At 51.4% G+C, this 19,333-nt stretch overlaps 3 protein-coding genes across 3 annotated transcripts; 2 read left to right on the top strand and 1 right to left on the bottom strand.

Moving 5' to 3' along the window:
- Positions 1–1,188: 1,188 nt before the first annotated feature.
- LOC137846808 (olfactory receptor 14A16-like) lies at positions 1,189–7,365 on the top strand. Its single transcript, XM_068664919.1, has 3 exons — positions 1,189–1,746; positions 2,109–2,167; positions 7,308–7,365. Exons 1-3 carry the CDS (start codon positions 1,189–1,191, stop codon positions 7,363–7,365), a joined length of 675 nt encoding a protein of 224 aa, XP_068521020.1.
- A 2,830-nt stretch (positions 7,366–10,195) lies between these two features.
- LOC137847310 (olfactory receptor 14C36-like) lies at positions 10,196–11,515 on the top strand. Its single transcript, XM_068665600.1, has one exon. The coding sequence runs from the start codon at positions 10,196–10,198 to the stop codon at positions 11,153–11,155; it is 960 nt and encodes a 319-aa protein (XP_068521701.1). The 3' UTR covers positions 11,156–11,515.
- Positions 11,516–16,100: 4,585 nt separating this feature from the next.
- LOC137846809 (olfactory receptor 14C36-like) lies at positions 16,101–17,060 on the bottom strand. The gene has a single exon (XM_068664921.1). The coding sequence runs from the start codon at positions 17,058–17,060 to the stop codon at positions 16,101–16,103; it is 960 nt and encodes a 319-aa protein (XP_068521022.1).
- Positions 17,061–19,333: the final 2,273 nt, after the last annotated feature.

A 19,333-nucleotide genomic window follows, 5' to 3' on the forward strand; every position in this document is an offset into this window, starting at 1 on the left:
TCCGCTCCCCCAGCATGGACCAGAGATATTGGCATGGGAACTTGTTCATGATTCTTCTTTGGAGTCAGTGATGTAGGGGATAAGTCAGGTGCAGCTCAGAATGCTGCACGTTCCGTCATGCAGATACATGAATTGAGGAAAACCCTCCATGTCCTGTCATGACATGTAGGGCTGTATGTGGGGCTATGAATGAGCTTACTCTGTCTTCAGGTCACATTGTTTTTAGCGCATTCAGAACTTTTCCTGCAAGAGTTCTGCTGGGCTGCAGGCTGCAGCTCTGTACTATCCATGGAGAAGACACCTTACTGCTAAGGGCGCGGAAATGATGCTGGAAATCTCTATGTGTTAGCTGCAGTGATCCCTCAGTGTTCCTTGCTACACGTGGAGAACTGAGACCATCCACAAGGCCACAGGAGAGATTTGCACTTGGAAACTGGATTCCTTTCCTCTGAGCAGTGTGCAGGCTCTTCTCTAAGGGAACACCTGGGTATGATGGTATCTTTGAGCTCAAAGTGGTGCCAGTCCAGGGCAGCTGTGACCAGGACTTTGGGACAGGATAGCTGCCCTTACTCTGCTCTAAGGGACAGAGCCCTTGCCTCTCAGGCAAGATTTCACTTGAGTGCAGCAGTAATGCCAAGGACTTCCAGAGTCCCTTGCTCCCAGTGGCACCCTCTGGTAGCAAAAACCAGAGCTCTACCAAGGAACGTGCAGCAGAGGTTTTCCTGAAAGGGAAGCAGCAGTTCTGAGGTTTAACAAGAAACAGAGTAGGTTTTGCTCACAGGGCTGAGCCTAATATTTTGCTGTATTTCCCTCCTCAGACAGGTCCGCATGCCCAGAGGAATCAAATGTCCAACAGCAGCTCCATCAGCGAGTTCCTCCTCCTGCCATTCGCAGTCACACGGGAGCTGCAGCTCCTGCACTTCGCGCTCTTCCTGGGCATCTACCTGGCTGCCCTCCTGGGCAACAGCTTCATCCTCACTGCCGTAGCCTGTGACCACCGCCTCCACACCCCCATGTACTTCTTCCTCCTCAACCTCGCCCTCCTTGACCTGGGCTGCATCTCCACCACTGTCCCCAAAGCCATGGCCAATTCCCTCTGGGACACCAGGGCCATTTCCTATGCAGGATGTGCTGCCCAGGTCTTTCTGTTTGTCTTTGATGTCAGCAGAGTATTCTCTTCTCACCATCATGGCCTACGACTGCTACGTTGCCATCCGCAAACCCCTGCACTACGGGACTCTCCTGGACAACAGAGCTTGTGCCCAGATAGCAGCAGCTGCCTGGGGTTCTGCTTTTCTCAATGCTCTGCTGCACATTACCAATACATTTTCACTGTCCCTCTGCCAAGGCAATGTTGTGGATCAGTTCTTCTGTGAAATCCCTCAAATCCTCAAGCTCTCCTGTTCACAGTCCTTCCTCAGTGAAGTTTGGGTTCTTATGGGTAATCTTTTCATCGACTTTGGGTGTTTTGTATTCATTGTGCTCTCCTATGTTCAGATCATCAGGGTCGTGCTGAGGATGCCCTCTGAGCAGGGGCGGCACAAAGCCTTCTCCATGTGCCTCCCTCACCTGGCTGTGGTCTCCCTGTTTCTCAGCACTGCCATGTTTACCTACCTGAAGCCCCTCTCCATCTCCTCCCCATCTCTGGACCTGGTTGTGGCAGTTCTGTACTCAGTGGTGCCCTCAACAGTCAACCCCTTTATCTACAGCATGAGAAACCAGGAGCTGAAAGTTGCACTAAACAAAGTGATTTCATTGACATTTTTCACTGCTAGTAAACTTCTCATTTGTCTCCACAACTGACTCACAGTATATTCATGACAGTCCTGTGCATTTTGTTATTGTTATTGTTATTGTTATTGTTATTGTTATTGTTATTGTTATTGTTATTGTTATTGTTATTGTTATTGTTATTGTTATTGTTATTGTTATTATATTGTTGTTTTTTTTTAAGTACCATTGTGATGTTCCGACACACATTTGGCTTTGTCTCATTTAATCTGAAACATCAACCTGCTCTCTTTCTCTGTAGCCTGAATAAAATATGTGTGCCACTGGGACTGAGCTGACTCCCTCATAGTGTCTTTTTGGTATGTTGGCTTCTACAGGCAAATGAGATGTCTGCAGTCTCCATGGAGAAAATGTTGAACCAGAAGGCACAGGGAAGGTGGGTCTGGAAAAGGATTCAAGTCATCCTCAGGCACAAGTGATTGGCACAAAGCTGCACCAGAGGCAGTTCAGACTGGACGTTAGGAAACATTTCCTCACCGTGAGAATGTCAGACATGTGGTGGTTTTACTCAGTTGGGCACTCAAGCTCCACCACGGCCACACTCTCATTCCCCCTCCTCAAGTGGAAAGGGGGAGCAAATATGATGAAAAAGGCTCAAGGCTTGAGATAAGGACAGGGGGATCACTCAACAATTACCGTGATGGGCAAAACAGACTCAGAGTAGGGAGATAGTAAGTTTTATTGCCTATTACTAACAAGCTAGAGAAGTGAGAAACACAGGAAAGAAACCAAAAATGCCTCCCCACCATCCACCCTCTTCCACCTCCTCCCCGAGTGGTGCAGGGGAATGAGGGAATGGGGGTTGTGGTCAGACTATAGCACTTTGCCTCTGCCACTGCTTCTTGATCACTCCCGTCCCCTGTGCTGTGGGGTCCCTCCCATGGGATGCAGTCGTTGGTGAACTGATCTGGCGTGGGCTTCCCACAGGCAGCAGATCTTCCAGAACTGCTCCAGATATGGGTCCATACCATGGGGTCCATCCCTCAGCACACTGCTCCAACCTGGGTCCCCCACGAGCAGCAGCTCCTGCCAGGTCACCTGCTCCTGCGTGGGCTCCTCTACACGGGCTACAGGTCCGGCCCAGAATCTGCTCCAGCAGGGGTCCTCCACAGGCCACAGCCTCCATCAGTTCGAGTCCACCTGCTCCACTGTGGTCTCCTTCACATGCTGCAGTGTGGAACCCTGCTCCCCCATGGTACTCCATGGGCTGCAGGTGGACAGCCTGCTTGTACTGGGTCTGGCTGGAATGTTAACTTTCCCAGCAGCAGCCCATACAGTGCCGTACTCTGTACTTGTAGCTGGAACAGCAGTGTTATCACACCAGTGTTGTGTCTACTGCTGAGCAGCAGTGGCACAGTATTAGGCCTTTCTCTAACCCTCCTAGGGGGTGGGCAAAAGGTGAGGAGAGAAACATCACTAGGGCAGCTGACCTAAACCAATCAAAGGGATATTCCATACCATGTGATGTCACACTCAGCAATAAAAGGTAGAAACAGGAAGAAGAGGGGAGGGGTGGGCTCTCGTTTGGAAGACGTCGGTCCTCCTCTCGAACACCGGCTGCATGCGTTGAGGCCTTGCTTCAAGGACGTGGTCAATCATCGCTCATTTGTGGGAAGTAGAGAGTAATTTCTTTCCTCTGCACTTCCATATAGCCTTCATTTATTTTGTTTTTTTGTTTTCCTCCCTTCTTTTTATTTTCCTTTTTTCCCCTCCCTTTCCCCTTTCCCTTTTAATTTCCCCTTAGTTAAATTGTTTAGTTCATGGTAGTCTTTATTTAATTATTATAATTATTTCCCTATAATTAAATTATCTTTATCTCAACCCGTGAGTTGTTCTTTGCTTTACTTCTCCCCCTCCTCATCTAAAGGAGGGGGAGTGAGAGAGCAGTTGTGGGGTTTAGCTGCCCAGCACGGTAAAACCACCACACTGCTTCACCATGCTCCTCACCACAGGCCACAGAGGACTTTTGGTCCAGCGCCTGGAGCACCTCTCCCCCTCCTTCTTCACTGACCTTGGTGCCTGCAAGGCTATTTCTCGCTCCTCTCTCTCTCCCAGCTGCTGTGTGGCAGCATGGTTTTGTTCCTGTTGTTGTTTTTTTTTTTGTTTGTTTGTTTGTTTTCCCTTTCTTAAATATGCTCTCACAGAGACACAAACAACATCACTTATTGGCTCGGCTCTGGTCACCAGCACGGCCCTAACCTAACATGGGGCAGCTTCCAGAGTCTTCTCACAGAAGCAACCCCTATAGCCCCCTGCTACCAAAACCTTGCCACATAAACCCATTAGAGGGGTTCCTCTCATCCTCAAGGAAGTACAACTGCCTGGATTTGTAAAGATACCTGGAAACCCCTAGAGTCCTTGGAAAGGTTCCCTAGTCTTTCTGAGCATCAGACACAGATGTTGAACCCAGAGTGAGAGCTTAGCAGCTGTGATCCCAGTCCAGCTGGGTCTACTTCCCACCGTGTGCAGCACAGCCAGTGTGCAGTCACCTCTTGGGCACCACAGCCTGCTTGGTCTACTCATGGCACCACCAGCTCAGGGCCACATGGGCAGCATGGGGAGACAGCCAGGAAGAGCTGGAGAGGCAAGAGGAGGGATCAGGAGAGGTCAGAGGGAAGCTGACCTTGTCTAGAAGTTGCCTCAAATACTGGTGTTCATCTCATCCAAGACAAGAACTGGACTGTGGGTACCCTAACTTGTACTCCTCATGCAGAACCACATGTCCATGGCTTCCTGGTGTACCACCCGGCCTGAGCAGTGACTGAAGAAGGACTGGTGCCCTAACCTGACAATCTCTTAATGCCCTTGCCCTGTGTGAAGAGAGTCTTGGAAAGCAAGGCTGGGATCCTGTGCCAGGGTTTGCATTGATGGAAGCATGAGCCAGCAGCCATGTGAGCTTCCTGCTCTCCTGCTGTACTTGTATGCAGCACATGTCCTTGAGACAATCAGACAGTCTCTCCCAACCCATGTGCTGGCCCTTACCCTAGAGATCACTGCCAGACAAGGTTCTTCAGCTCAGGTCCACCTGGAAGACTGAAAGGGTGCTGCAACCACAGGAGGCCCCAGAAGAGAATCACAGAATCATAGAATGGCTTGGGTTGGAAGGGACTTTAAAGAACACCTAGTTCCAACCCTCCTGCCATGGGCAGGGATGCCATCCACTAGAACAGGTTGCTCAGGGCCTCATCCAACCTGGTCATGAACACCTCCAGGGATGGGGCATCCACAACTTCTCTGGGCAACCTGTTCCAGTGCCTCGCCATGAAGAATTTCCTCCTAATCTCTACTTTAAATCTCCCACTTTTAGTCTAGTATCAACCCTCTTTGCCCTCTCATTGGCTGCATGAGGAGAAGGTCACTCTCCATCTTTTTTATTGCTCCCTTTAAAAATTGAAAAGCTGCAGTGAGGTCACCCCTGAGCCTTCCCTTCTTCAGGCTCAGCATTCCCAGCTCTCTCAGCCTTACTTCATAGGAGAGGTTCTCCAGCCTACTGACCAACTTCGTGGCTCTTCTGTGGACCCATTCTAACAGTTCAACATTCTTTTTGTACTGGGGTCCCCAGCCATGGATGTAGTTCTCCAAGTGGGGCCTCACAAGAGCAAAATAGTTTCTCATAGATGGTTCCTGAAGTACAGTGGCGACAGCAATGCTGAGTACAACTACCAGATCAGTCTCACATCCAATAATTTTATCATACCATAAGACAGTGTTACACAGGACAGTAAACAATAACCTTAAACCAGCCCCCAGAGATGGTAAACAGTACCACAAGGAACACTCACAGTTTGTAATGTGCTATCCAACATAATTCTGACACCAAACAAAACTACAGACACCAGAAGTTCCCCTGAAGCCCATGGAGATGCCCCTGGTGGAGCGGGCTGTTCCCCTGCAGCCCATGGGTCCCATGGTGGAGCAGATCTTGATGCTGCAGCCTGTGTAGGAGCTCCCAGTGGAGTAGGTGGATATGGCCTGGAGGAGGCTACAGCACATGGAGAGCTATCGCTGAAGAAAACTCCAAATCCTGGGACCCCAAATAACCTCTCAAGAAAAAACTACTTCCCTTTTTTCTTTTTGAAGGGGGAGGGAGGGAATGGTGGTGGAGGAGCCCACCCGCATAGCAGGGTAAATCTGCCACAGTATGGGCACGGGAAGTGTTCAGCACCAGAGCTGTGGCCATCCACAGATGGCATCTCAGCATCCAGGACATGCTCTGCCAACCTGGCTGCACAGAAGAGAAGGAGCAGAGGTTCCCCTGAAGGACAGGAGGACAAGGGGAAGGTTTGATTTCCAACAGAGGCTTTTCTGGCACATTCCTGAGAGGCCTGTGGGAGCTGCAGGCCACAACAGTGTCTGGGACACCGGACGTCCTTCCTCCCAGAGACTGCAGAACCCAAAGAGGCACCAGCTCCCAGGGAAACGTGGCCCTGGATTGTCCCCATCACAAGGAGGCTGAGCCATTCCCAGAGGAGCCCTGGGGCTCAGGACAGCCCTAGCATCGGGACTCAGGAATCTTGACTGCCACATTGTCCACTGAGCCCAGTGGGACACTCAGGCAGGGCTCTTGCAGCAGACACCAGCTTTGTCCAGCCTCCCCCCAAATCCCAGAAATTGCAGCTTTGGACAGCTGTCAACCCCTTTGACACATCTTGGAAAGGGGCTCCTGACACCCTCACCTTTGGAGGAGAGCTGCAGGAGCACCTGGAACATGGAAGTCAGGCCAGAAGTGATGGTGACCCTCCAGCAGCCCTCCATCTCGCTTGCTGCTGGCCCTCAGCTCAGGACAAGGGATGCCCACCCTGGCTCCTCAACCACAGCTCCTCTGCAAGGTGCCCATGCTCCTCCGCCCGTCAGCGAGGGTCGCCCTGTGCAAGCTTGCTGCCTGCTGACCCCACTCCCGGCCACAGAAGGACAGCGCTGGGGAGCACCCAAGCAGTGCCCAGCAGGGACCAGGCCTTGCAGGGAAGTGCCGGCACTGCCGCTGCTCCAGTGACGATATCCTGGTGATGCAGTGCACCCCCTGTGACATCAGCCCGTGTCATTTAAAGTCCTATTAGTTCAGCAGCAAGGAGACAGGACAGCTCACGAGAATTATGAGAGATTTCCCTTCTTGTCCTGAGAAATTCTCACCTCCCTTCTGCCCAGTTCTTTTCCACAGGATCCTGACAAATCCACCAGGAACATGTCCAAATGGTGACAAAGGCCATGGAATATAGGAAGTGGCTGCTCCTGGGATGCAGCAGCCCCTCAGTGTGCCTGAATTCCTCTTCACTGCATGTCACTCACTTGGAGAAGTAGGATGTGTTATATGGAGGGAATTCCAGTGCATGCCAGGGCCTTCCTTCCCAGATATCACATAGGGCTCTGAGATTTCAGAAGGCCTTTGTCATTTGAAGTCATTTGAAGGCCTATGAGGTCAGCAGCATGGAGATGGCACAGCCTAGGAGAGAGACGACAGATTTCCCTTCTTGTCCTGAGAAACAGTCACTTCCCTTCTGCCCAATTCTTTTCCACAGGATCCTGACAAATTTACGAGGAACATCTCCAAATGGTGACAAAGGCCATGGAATATAGGAAATGGAGCAATGCAGAAGGAACCGTTGTCCCCCTGCTCCAACATGTTTCTTCTGTTGGGAACCCTTCCAGGAGGGTTGGTTTTGAGGCTTGTCCTGGGGCTGGGCTTTTTTCAAAAGATGGGCATTAAGGCACCTGGGATGCAGCAGCCCCTCATGGTGCCTGAACTCCTCTTCTGCACCAGTCTGGGCTCTCTCTTGTAGCTTGACCAAGTCTCTCATTTCTGGAGGATTGTGGTATTCTGAAGGCCAGACTACCGCCCTTGACTGTGCTGCACAGAGATACACGTGGTCCTGTGTCTATGCTGCCAGTGCACACTGCTGGGTCATGTCAACCTGGTCATGGTGTCCGGGGCTTGAGCTGCCATGTCTGCAACCAAAGCCCCAGAAGAGAAGAGGTGCATCTCTGTGGGCATGCTTCCCTTGCCTCTTGCATGACAGAGGGGTTGCCAGTGACTGGCCAGCTGTGCCCATCCCTGGGGGCTCTGCACAGCTGGGTGAGGTGCTCTGAGGGTTTTCTCTGACTCTTTGTCTTCCTCAGAGTAAGCACTGTGGTATTTCCCTACATTTCTCCACCTGTTCATCCTGTTCCTGCTATAGTGTTCAGGCTCCCTAGGGATGGGGGATTCAGGCACAGTTCCAAAAATGACCCTGAACATCCTGCCACAGATGTGTCAGCACAGCAATGAGGTGTTCCATCACCCATCTGACTTGTGGAGCCACAGTCAATGCAGTGCAAGGGGGTGTGCAATGTGCCAACTAACCTCGCACAAGATGTAGAGTGCCTTGTGCCTTTCTCCTGGGATCATAATGAACCAGAACATCCTGGTCACAACCAAGATTTCTTCAATGAAAGCCCTACTGTCCCATGCACTATAGGGATGTAGTTTGCAAAGCACCAGTGATTTTATTCCCACCCAGCACCTCTTCTACCCAGGCAGAGTCTTGTGTCAGGGCATAAAAGGCAGACAGACCTTGCTGGTGTTGGATGAGGCCATTTGGACATGTCCATGACAAACTAATTCTCAGAGAAGATGTGATTGTTACACTCAATTGGTTTTCTGCTAGGAGAAATGACTCTGCTGTTAAGAAGTGTGTGTGCCCAGGGATCCCTTCAGGCTGTTTCCCAGCAGGTTCCCCTGTAGCCCTATGTGCAGGGAGCCTTGTGGGGGGCAGAGCAAGGGAGCCCTTGGGCTGGGCCGCTGCTGCTGAGCTGGGCCAGGCTCCTGGGCCCAAGGGGAGCTCCTGGCAAGCGGGCAGCGCTGCAGAGAGACAGCTCTGCCCAGGAGCAGCTCCTCTGCACAGCGCAGCAGGGCTGGGGGCACTGCCTTCAGAGACACAGTGCTTAAAGGCAGGCAGAAGTGGCAGCATGCCCAGAGCTCACTGGGGGAGAAGACTTCCCAGCCCTGCACCCGGTAAGTCTCTGGCTGGAGGGCAATGCAGCCACAGTTCCTGGAGGCAGGAGAAGCCGGGGGTGCAGGCAGGGGTGTCGAGGGCTGTGGTGCAGAGCAGGGTCCCTGCTGTGCCCCAGGGGCTGTGTGCCGGGGCAGGGCCTCTGCCGCCTGCCAGGCTCAGCACTCAGCCTGCCCGGGGAGCTGCCCAGGGCGCTGCGGGGAGAAGCTGCGGGTGGAAGGAGCCCCCCCGGCAGGGCAAGGTCCTGCTGCTGGTGGGAGGCTGCTGCCTGGGGCAGCCTGCTCACAGATCCACAGAACACCAAGATAATTTCACTCTCATCTTTCCTTAGCTTCTCTTTTCAATTTCTCTTTTAGGCTCAGTGGAAATAGATATATATGGTGTTATTTTCTAGAAAAGCCTAACATTCCTAAGGCATCCTGAGGACATTACAAGGACCCTCAGTAAGTCCCTTTCCTTCCCTTCAGCCCCTAGAAAGCTCCACCATCACCCCTTGCATAGTGTCAGCAGGGTCGTTGTGATCTGGTCTCTTGGACCTGCCCCCAGCGAACTGCCCCTGGGTAGACACCTGCTGCCAGGAGGTGTCTGCAGGGCAGAGCTGAGCACCCAGTGGGTGGGATGGGGGCTGTGAGCTGCAGGCAAGAGGTGTGGAGACAGAGACCCAGCTGCAGGCAGGGACAGCTGCAGGCAGCAGAGCCATGGGCAGGGGGTGGGATGGAGCTGCTCCCAGTATCTCCATGGCAGAGGCGATTTGGGCACCTCCCTGCCATCCCTGCACTGCTGATGCCTTCATAATATAGCCCCCTGGACTCTTCCCCTCCCCAAGTATAGAGGTCTATACGTAATTGCATGGGAACTTGTTCATGAGTCGCCTTTGGAGTCAGCAATGTAATTCAGGTGCAGCTCAGACACGGAGCCTGCACGTTCTGCCATGCAGATATGTTAATGGAGGGAAAGGATCCATGTCCCCTCCTGATGTGTAGGGTTGTGGAAATGGTGTGTGTGGGGCTGTGAATGAGCTGTCTCTGTGTTCGGGTCACCCCATGTTTAGGGCATTCCACTATTTTCCTGCAAGGGTTCTGCTGGGCTGCAGGCTGTCCTCCACTAGGGCACAGCTCTGCCATAGAAGCTCTGTGCTATCCATGGAGAAGACGTGAGAGATAAGGGCATGGAAATGCTACTGGACATCTCAACCAGGTCAGCTGCAATGATCTGTCTGTCTGTTGATACATGGGGAGAACTGAGACAACCCCCAATATCTGAGGAGTTTGGAGATATGCACATTGAAATTGGATTATTTTGACCTCAGCACACTCTTCCGAGGTTTGTACAAGAAATCGAGTTTCCCTCAAAGAATCTGGCATAATATATTGCTATATTTTCCTCCCCAGACAGGTCCCCATGCCCAAAGGACTCAAATGTCCAACAGCAGCTCCATCACTGAGTTCCTCCTCCTGCCATTCGCAGACATGCGTGAGCTGCAGATCCTGCACTTCGCATTCTTCCTGGGCATCTACCTGGCTGCCCTCTTGGGCAATGGCCTCATCCTCACTGCCGTAGCCTGCGACCACCACCTCCACACCCCCATGTACTTCTTCCTCCTCAACCTCGCCCTCCTTGACCTGGGCTGCATCTCCACCACTGTCCCCAAAGCCATGGCCAATTCCCTCTGGGACACCAGGGCCATTTCCTACTCGGGGTGTGTTGCACAGGTCTTTCTCATTGTGTTTTTGTTTTCAGCAGAGTATTCTCTTCTCACCATCATGGCCTATGACCGCTACATTGCCATCTGCAAGCCCCTGCACTACGGGAGCCTCCTGGACAACAGAGCTTGTGCCCAGATGGCAGCAGCTGCCTGGGGCAGTGGGGTTCTCTATGCTATCCTGCACACTGCCAATACATTTTCCCTGCCCCTCTGCCAAGGCAATGCTGTGGACCAGTTCTTCTGTGAAATCCCACAGATTCTCAAGCTTTCCTGTTCACAGTCCTTCCTCAGTGAAGTTTGGGTTCTTGTGGGTAATGTTTTCGTCGACTTTGGATGTTTTGTATTCATTGTGCTCTCCTATGTTCAGATCATCAAGGCCGTGCTGAGGATGCCCTCTGAGCAGGGGCGGCACAAAGCCTTTTCCACATGCCTCCCTCACCTGGCTGTGGTCTCCCTGTTTCTCAGCACTTCCATGTTTGCATACCTGAAGCCTTTTTCCATCTCCTCCCCATCTCTGGACCTGGTTGTGGCAGTTCTGTACTCAGTGGTGCCCTCAACAGTCAACCCCTTTATCTACAGCATGAGAAACCAGGAGCTGAAAGTTGCACTGAACAAAGTGATTTCATTGACATTTTTCACTGATGGTAAACTTCTCATCTGTCTCCACAACTGACTGACAGTATACTCATGACACTCCTGTGCATTTCTTCTCCTTCTTCTTCTCCTTCTTCTTCTCCTTCTTCTTCTCCTTCTTCTTCTTCTTCTTCTTCTTCTTCTTCTTCTTCTTCTTCTTCTTCTTCTTCTTCTTCTTCTTCTTCTTCTTCTTCTTCTTCTTCTTCTTCTTCTTCTTCTTCTTCTTCTCCTTCTCCTTCTTCTTTTTCTTCTTCTCCTTCTCCTTCTCCTTCTCCTTCTCCTTCTCCTTCTCCTTCTCCTTCTCCTTCTCCTTCTCCTTCTCCTTCTCCTTCTCCTTCTCCTTCTCCTTCTCCTTCTCCTTCTCCTTCTCCTTCTCCTTCTCCTTCTCCTTCTCCTTCTCCTTCTCCTTCTCCTTCTCCTTCTCCTTCTTCTTTTATTTTTTATCATTATATTGTTGTTGTTTTTTTTTTAAGTACCATTGTAATGTTCCTACAGACGTTTGGCTTTGTCTCATTTCATCTGAAACATCAACCTGCTCTCTTTCTCTGTAGCCCCGATAAAATATGTGTGCCACTGGGACTGAGCTGACTCTCTCATAGTGTCTTTTTGGTATGTTGGCTTCTACAGGCAAATGAGATGTCTGCAGTCTCCATGGAGGTAATGCGGACCCAGCAGGCACAGGGAAGGTGGGTCTGGAAAAGGATTCAAGTCATCCTCAGGCACAAGTGATTGGCACAAAGCTGCACCAGGGGTGGTTCAATCTGGACATTAGGAAAAATTTCTTTAACATGAGGGTGGTCAGACAATAAAGACTATCTCTACACCCACAGTGTCTTCGAGCAGGGTGTCCCAGGGCACAGATTCAGCCCAGCTTGTAGCATGAACAAAAAGGAGAAACTGCCCGAGAAAGCTACCACCAGCCCCCATCTCTCATGGTTCCCAGCACCAGCCTTCCACCTCAGTCTGGGGAGGGCCAATCACTGAAATGTGAGCATTCCCATCCTCCTGCTGGGCTCAGGGCCTGTACCAGGGGAACGGCCAGCCCAGCCTGGTCCCTCTCCAGGCCCAGAGCCCAGCCAGCCCCAGGGCAGGGCTGTCTGTGAACCCCTGTGAGGGACATGATGGGGCTGAGGCAAGGCTGGGTGAAGGGGGGAGGCTGTTAAAGCAGGAGGGCAGTGAGGGCCAGGGCAGTGAGGGCTGGCAGGGGGCTGTGCTGGGGGAACATTTCCTTATGGACAGGGTGAGAGAATACAAGTAAACATCTCATGGCTTGAGGTAAGGGGCAGGAAATCATTCACAATTACTGTCACAGCAAGACAGACTTAGCTTGGGGAGAATTAATGTCATTTAATGCGAATTAATAAGAATCTAGAGCAGTAACAAAAGCCAACAAAAACCATCCTCCACCCCACTTCCTCAACCTCCTCCCCACCGAGCGATGTGTGGGGCTGGGCAATGAGGGGTGTTTTCCATCCATAACACTTTATCTCCATGTTTACCCTCCTGCACCCTCCCTCCCATGGGATGCATGAATTCTCTTCCCAAAATGATCCAACATGAGTTTTCCACAGACTGCAGTTCTTAAGATGTTATCCAACATGGATCTGTACAGAGCTGGGGAAAGGCCTTTGGAAGTGGTCTGCTCCAGTGTCAACTCCTCCCTATGGGCTGCAGATCCCACCAGAAAACTTGGTCCCATGTGAGCTCCTCTCCAGTGGCTGCAGCCTACTTCAGGCCACATCCACCTGCTCCACATGGGCTCCTCCACAGGCTTCAGGGGAACTTCTGCTCTGGCACCTGGAACACATCCTGCCCTCCTTCTGCACTGAACTTGGTGTCTACAGGGCTGCTTCTCTCACATTTTCTCACTCCTCTGCCAGGAAATTATGACAAAGAGACACAACCAGCATTGCTCATTGGCTCAGGTTTGGCCAGCAGCCGACAGGTTCCTTTTCAGGCTGGAGGGACTGGCTCTGATCTGAAATGGGGCAGCTCATCCTTAAATACGGGAAATGCCCTTGCAGGATAGGCTGCTTTGAAGTAGCAGGTCTACCATTGCAGCCTGGGAACAGTACATTGCTAGTTATAATTAGAAAAGAGAAAAGGCAGTAAGATGGAAGCTTGTGCCATTTGAACCACGTGGTCTGCCTGATGTGATTCACAGGATCACCTGGAGAAACAGATGAGAAGGTAAAGAATGCACAGAAGTGTGTGCCTTGTGCACACATCTCTGTGTGTGTGAGATTGTGTGTTTGTGTGCTTGTGCATACACTTGTGTGTATTTGCCTGAGTCTACAAGAGGGCTGAGACTTCTGGGGCAGTTTCTCCAGGCTCCTGATGCTTGCAGGAGCTGGGCTGGACCTTAGGACTGAGGCACATTCTTTGAGGACCCCACAGACATTGGGAAAGTGAAAGGGGCGTTAGCATGTCATCAATATGCTCCCTTTTCCAGTGCAGCATGCAGAGGCATCTAGTCATGGACAAGATCAAGGGGAGGACTCATCCTTCCTGCAGTCACAGCTGCACTCCCAGAGTCCACAAAAACATCACCCACAAGCACCCACCTATGGGAGCTCAGTTTGGAAGCCTGTGGTATCTGCTAGTCACAAAAATAAAGTAGCTAATAGAAAAATGCAAGATAAGGTACAAGACAAGTAGCACAAGGTCGAAGAAGAAGCATCAATTGAGGAGTTGAGAAAACAACCAGCACAAGCGGTCCGCATGACAACAAATCAACGAGTGGAATAAGAGTGTGATAGTTGCGTGAACACTAGTATAGCCACCAATGAGCGAGCTTGCCTGGTAGCATAACTGGCACGTGCAGAGATGCTAAGGATATAAATGCAAGAATGTATACTCAATAAATGCTTCAGTTGCACGCCAGCCTGGAGTCATGTGATAAATTCCCTTCACCCACCAAGGAAGGACTGTGAGCAGGAGAGTTTAAGGATTGTTCTGGTTTCAGCTAGGATAGAGTTAGTTTTCCTCCTTGTAGCTGGTATGGTGCTGTGTTTTGTATTTAGGATGAGAATAATGTTTTAATTGTTGCAGGGCACTGCTTACACCAGGCCAAGGACTTTTCAGCTTCTTGCTCTGTCCTGCCAGCGGGCAAGCTGGAGGTGCAGCAGGAGCTGGGAGGGGACAGAACCAGGACAGCTGACCCAAAGTGGCCACAGGGGTATTCCATACCATATGATGTCATTCTCAACAATTATGGGGGGGGGGGGGGGGAAGGAATGGCCAGAGTGGGGGGTGGGCTGCTCAGGGATAGGCTTAGCATTGGTCAGCAGGTGGTGAGCAATTTCATTGTGCATCTCTTCGTTTGTACATATCAGTATTTTCCTTTATTTTCTGTCCTAATAAACTGTCTTTATCTCAACTCATAGGCTTCATTTTTTTTCTGATTCTCTCCCCCATCTCAGAGAGGGAGGGTGGAAGGTGAGTGAATGGCTGTGTGGTGCTTAGCTGCTGGCCGGGTTAAACCACAACAAGGATCTGTAGGATTTCACAGAAAAACTGGTTCACAGCATTGCCTTGGGGTGGAACCAAGCTGAGAGCTTGCTGATGACTTGTGGGCTATTGTTCAGCACATAGGCTGGGGGAGACTCTCACATGGACATGTGATGGACTTAGACTGAGGAACAGAAGCAAACTGATATGGCTGCTGTGTCATGCTTCCGTCAGTGGAAGCCCTGGCACAGGGCCCCAGACTTGGCTTTTGATGCCACCCTTCAGGAAAGATTATGGAGTTATGAGATGCAGAATAGAGGGCACCAGTCCTTTTTCAGCCACTTCCCAACCTAGTGCAGCACCAGGAAACTGTGGACTTCTGGCTCATCTTCTACTCTAACTCATGAGCACGCATTAGGGTACCCACAGTCCAGACCTAGTCTTGGGATTAGGTTAACAACAGTATTTCAGACAACTTCCAGCCAAGGCCAACTCCCATTTGATCTCTCCCCATGTGTCCTCTGATCTGTCCAGCTCTTCCTGGCCACCTCCCATGCTCCCCACATGTCCCTGGGCTGGTGGCACTATTAGCAGACCAAGCAGGCTGTGGTGCCCCAGAGGTGACTGCACACGGGCTGAGCTGCACAGCGTGGGAAGTAAATCCAGCTGGGTTGGGATCAGTGCTGCTAATCCCACTTATTATGGTCTGTCATTCTGGCAGGTGCTCAGAAAGAGCAGGGAACATTGCCAAGGACACTAGGGGTTTCCCGGTGTCTTTCTAGATCCAGCTGGTGATAACTTTGTAAGGGTGACATTAATCTCTCTCCAACCTCCCTTCCCTGTGTATGCTGGTACTCCACAGAATCCCACAGGAATTATGACATTCTTCTTTGGTGACAAGATCTTGAGCATTTTCTCTCTTTTTTGGCCTCCAGTCACTGCCTGCCCTGGGCACATGCTGCCCATGGAGAACACCTGGGCTCTCCACACAGCTCAACGTTCGTGTCCTGGAGGCTGTCCTCTGCCCTGCCACATTTGGGACGGTCATGGCTCTGTATCTCAGTGACCTTTCACCATCTCCACTGTCATCAGACACCAACAGGCTGCTCCTAAATCCTACCTGTGGTCTCTCACAGCTCACAAAATGACCTATTTCTCTCCCAGATCCATGCAGCAACAGGCCTTCCAGGGAGCAGCTACACAGCCCTGATCTTGGCACCAGCTTTGAAAGACTAGCCAAATCTTCAGGCAGTGCACTGGGGACACCCCATTTTATTACACAGATGAGTCAGTGATGATGTGCTTTTAGACAGACTTTTACAGAACCTCAACAGTAAACAGAGCAGTGTTTACTGTACATCCTCAGTAAAAGGATGTACAAAAAGGAAGTACCTCCTCAGTAAAAGGATGATGAATAAATGACTTCTTTTTTTTTTTTTTTTTTAGAACATTATAAATGCAAGTGGCACTGAAGATAACAATAGCTATAATGATAACAATACAAGGATCAAGACTGCAAGAGGATATGCAGAAAGTCATTTCTGGAGAAAGAAGGGAAAATAATCATTCTTAAGAAACATCTGTGAAATTGCTCTCCTAACAGCAACCTTGAGCTCCTGGTTCCTCATGCTGTAGATTAGAGGGTTCACTGCTGGAGGAATCACTGAGTACAGAACTGCCACCAACACATTCAAGGATGGGGAGGAGATGGAGGGAGGCTTCAGGTAGGCAAACATGGCAGTACTGAGAAAAAGGGAGACCACAAACAGGTGGGAGAGGCACATGGAAAAGGCTTTGTGCCGGCTATGCTCAGAAGGCATCCTCAGCACGGCCCTGAAGATCTGCACATATGACAGTATGATAAAAACAAAACAGCCAAATGCTAAACAGACACCAGCCAGAAGACTCCAAACTTCCCTGAGGTAGGAGTGTGAGCAAGAGATTTTGAGGATCTGGGGGATTTCACAGAAGAACTGGTCCACAGCATTGCCTTGGCAGAGGGGCAGGGAAAATGTATTGGCAGTGTGCAGCAGAGCATAAAGAACCCCACTGCCCCAGGCAGCTGCTGCCATCTGGGCACAAGCTCTGTTGTCCAGGAGGGTCCCGTAGTGCAGGGGCTTGCAGATGGCAATGTAGCGGTCATAGGCCATGATGGTGAGAATTGAAAACTCTGCTGATATCAGGAAGGGATAAAGAAAGACCTGTGCAGCACATCCTGCATAGGAAATGGTCCTGGTGTCCCAGAGGGAATTGGCCATGGCTTTGGGTAGAGTGGTGGAAATGCAGCCCAGGTCGAGGAGGGCGAGGTTGAGGAGGAAGAAGTACATGGGGGTGTGGAGGCGGTGGTCACAGGCTACAGCGGTGAGGATGAGGCCGTTGCCCAGGAGGGCAGCCAGGTAGATGCCCAGGAAGAGCACGAAGTGCAGGAGCTGCAGCTCGCGTGTGTCTGCAAATGGCAGGAGGAGGAACTTGGTGATGGAGCTGCTGTTGGACATTTGATGCCTCTGGGTATAGAGGGCAGTCTGAAGAGAGAAAATCAGGACAACATTAGGACAGAACTCTGTGATCAAACCTACTCAATTTCTTATACAATCCTCCCTCCTGCCTCTCCCTTTTCAGGAAGATCTTTGCAGGTCCATTTCACAAGAGCTTGTTTGTTCTAGTTGATGTTGATTCCAGTGCCACTGGGATAAGTAGGGCGCTGGAGGAGGCAGTCCTGACCCACGCAGTTATGTAAATGAGGACATGGGCTGTTGTTGTATTAAATACAGATGAGGTATCAAACTAATTTCAGAATGCTTGCTGAAAATTCAAAAAAACTCAACATTTTTGTGAAAACCCATTGTCCAGGCTTTGGGGGTATTTTCTAGTTTCTCCACCTCATCTGAGGGGTGCATTTATGCATACAACCTTGGTGTTTGTACTCCCCAATAAGGTAGTTTTGGGGGTCCTGCGAGGCAAAGGGACTGTTCCTCAGGACAGAGTGAGGACAGCTGTTTTATCAGCCAGTCCTGGTCTCAGCTGCCCTTTGCAGGCATTTCTGGAGGATGGTTGCACTTAGGTGATCCCCTAAAAAGAACCTTAACGCTGCTGTGAAGAGATGAAGACAGATTCAAAGGGCAGATCTCCAAACCCCTCACCCATCTCACCAAACTTGAGGAGGATCTCAGCTCCCTGCTTTTCACCGCGGACACAGAGGGATCGTAGCAGCTGCCCACATGCAGCCAACCAGCTGCATTTGTATGGCCTATGTACTGAAGGGAGAGTCAGCTCCTTCCTCACATAGCATTTCTCTGAGACCCAACACTTCGGAGAAAATATGGATGATTTTTATTTAAGGACAGAACTAACACTTAGGAACATCATCATCAGATTTTGAGCTCCAGATGAATTTTCATCTCCCAAAATCTAGGGATTCCAAAGAAACTCGTGTTAAAATTTCCATGACATGGCTGGATGAGAAAAGTAGCCAAGGAGTTTGTGAGAAGGCGTTGGCGCTTCAGGGATGGGAGGGAAGTACACAAATCCCCCCTGCCATAAATTTTCTTGGAGCAGCTCCTTCTCACTCCCTGACCAGGGCTCTGCTGCCTGCAGCTGTCCCTGCCTGCAGCTGGGTCTCTGTCCCCACGCCTCCTGCCTGCAGCTCACAGCCCCCATCCCACCCGCTGGGTGCTCAGCTCTGCCCTGCAGACACCTCCTGGCAGCAGGGCTCTGCCCAGGGGCAGCTCGATGGGGGCACGTCCTAGAGACCAGGTCACACAGACCCTGCTGACACTGCACGAGTGGTGGTGGAGCTTTCTATGGGCTGAGAGGCAGGAAAGAGTTTCTGGAGATTCTTCTAAACCTCCTTCTGGTGGTGTATGAGTCTTAGGCTCTTCCAGGAAATAACAGCTTCTATTTCTATTCCTAGTGAGCCAAAAGAAGAGAAAACTGAAAGCAGAGGCTAAGGAAAGATGAGAGTGAAGTTCCCTTTGAAATTCCCTTGGTTTGTTGTGCGGCTGTGAGCAAGCTGCCCCAGGCAGCAGCCTCCCACCAGCAGCAGGACCCTGCCCTGCTGGGGGGGCTCCTTCCACCCGCAGCTTCTCCCCGCAGCGCCCTGGGCAGCTCCCCGGGCAGGCTGAGTGCTGAGCCTGGCAGGCGGCAGAGGCCCTGCCCCGGCACACAGCCCCTGGGGCACAGCAGGGACCCTGCTCTGCACCACAGCCCTGGACACCCCTGCCTGCACCCCCGGCTTCACAGCCTGCAGCCAGCCTGCGACAAGGGAGCCCTTGGGACTGGACAATGACCCTATGGCAGGGAACCCCTGCGCTGGAGCTTGTGCTTTTCCACACTAAAGAAATACCAAGTGCATCTGACCTGATCTTCTATGGGAAGTACTCAGTCTGGAAATCTTCCCTGATACTCATGTGCAATGCACTGCAGAAAGAGACTTACCGTGTTATGTGCTAGCAAGATTTCTCCTCCTCTGAGCTCTTAGTTCTCTCATATTCCATGCAGCCCATAACCTCTCTTTCCCTTCTCTCCCCTCCCAGTGCCAGCTGCAGGCAGTGCCCCCAGCCCTGCTGCGCTGTGCAGAGGAGCTGCTCCTGGGCAGAGCTGTCTCTCTGCAGCGCTGCCCGCTTGCCAGGAGCTCCCCTTGGGCCCAGGAGCCCGGCCCAGCTCAGCAGCAGAGGCCCAGCCCAAGGCCTCCCTTGCTCTGCCCCCCACCAGGCTCCCTGCACATGGCCCTGGGGCTGCAGGGGAACCTGCTGGCAAACAGCCTGAAGGA

This window comes from Anas acuta, chromosome W, assembly GCF_963932015.1.
Source record: "Anas acuta chromosome W, bAnaAcu1.1, whole genome shotgun sequence".
NCBI lineage: Eukaryota > Metazoa > Chordata > Aves > Anseriformes > Anatidae > Anas > Anas acuta.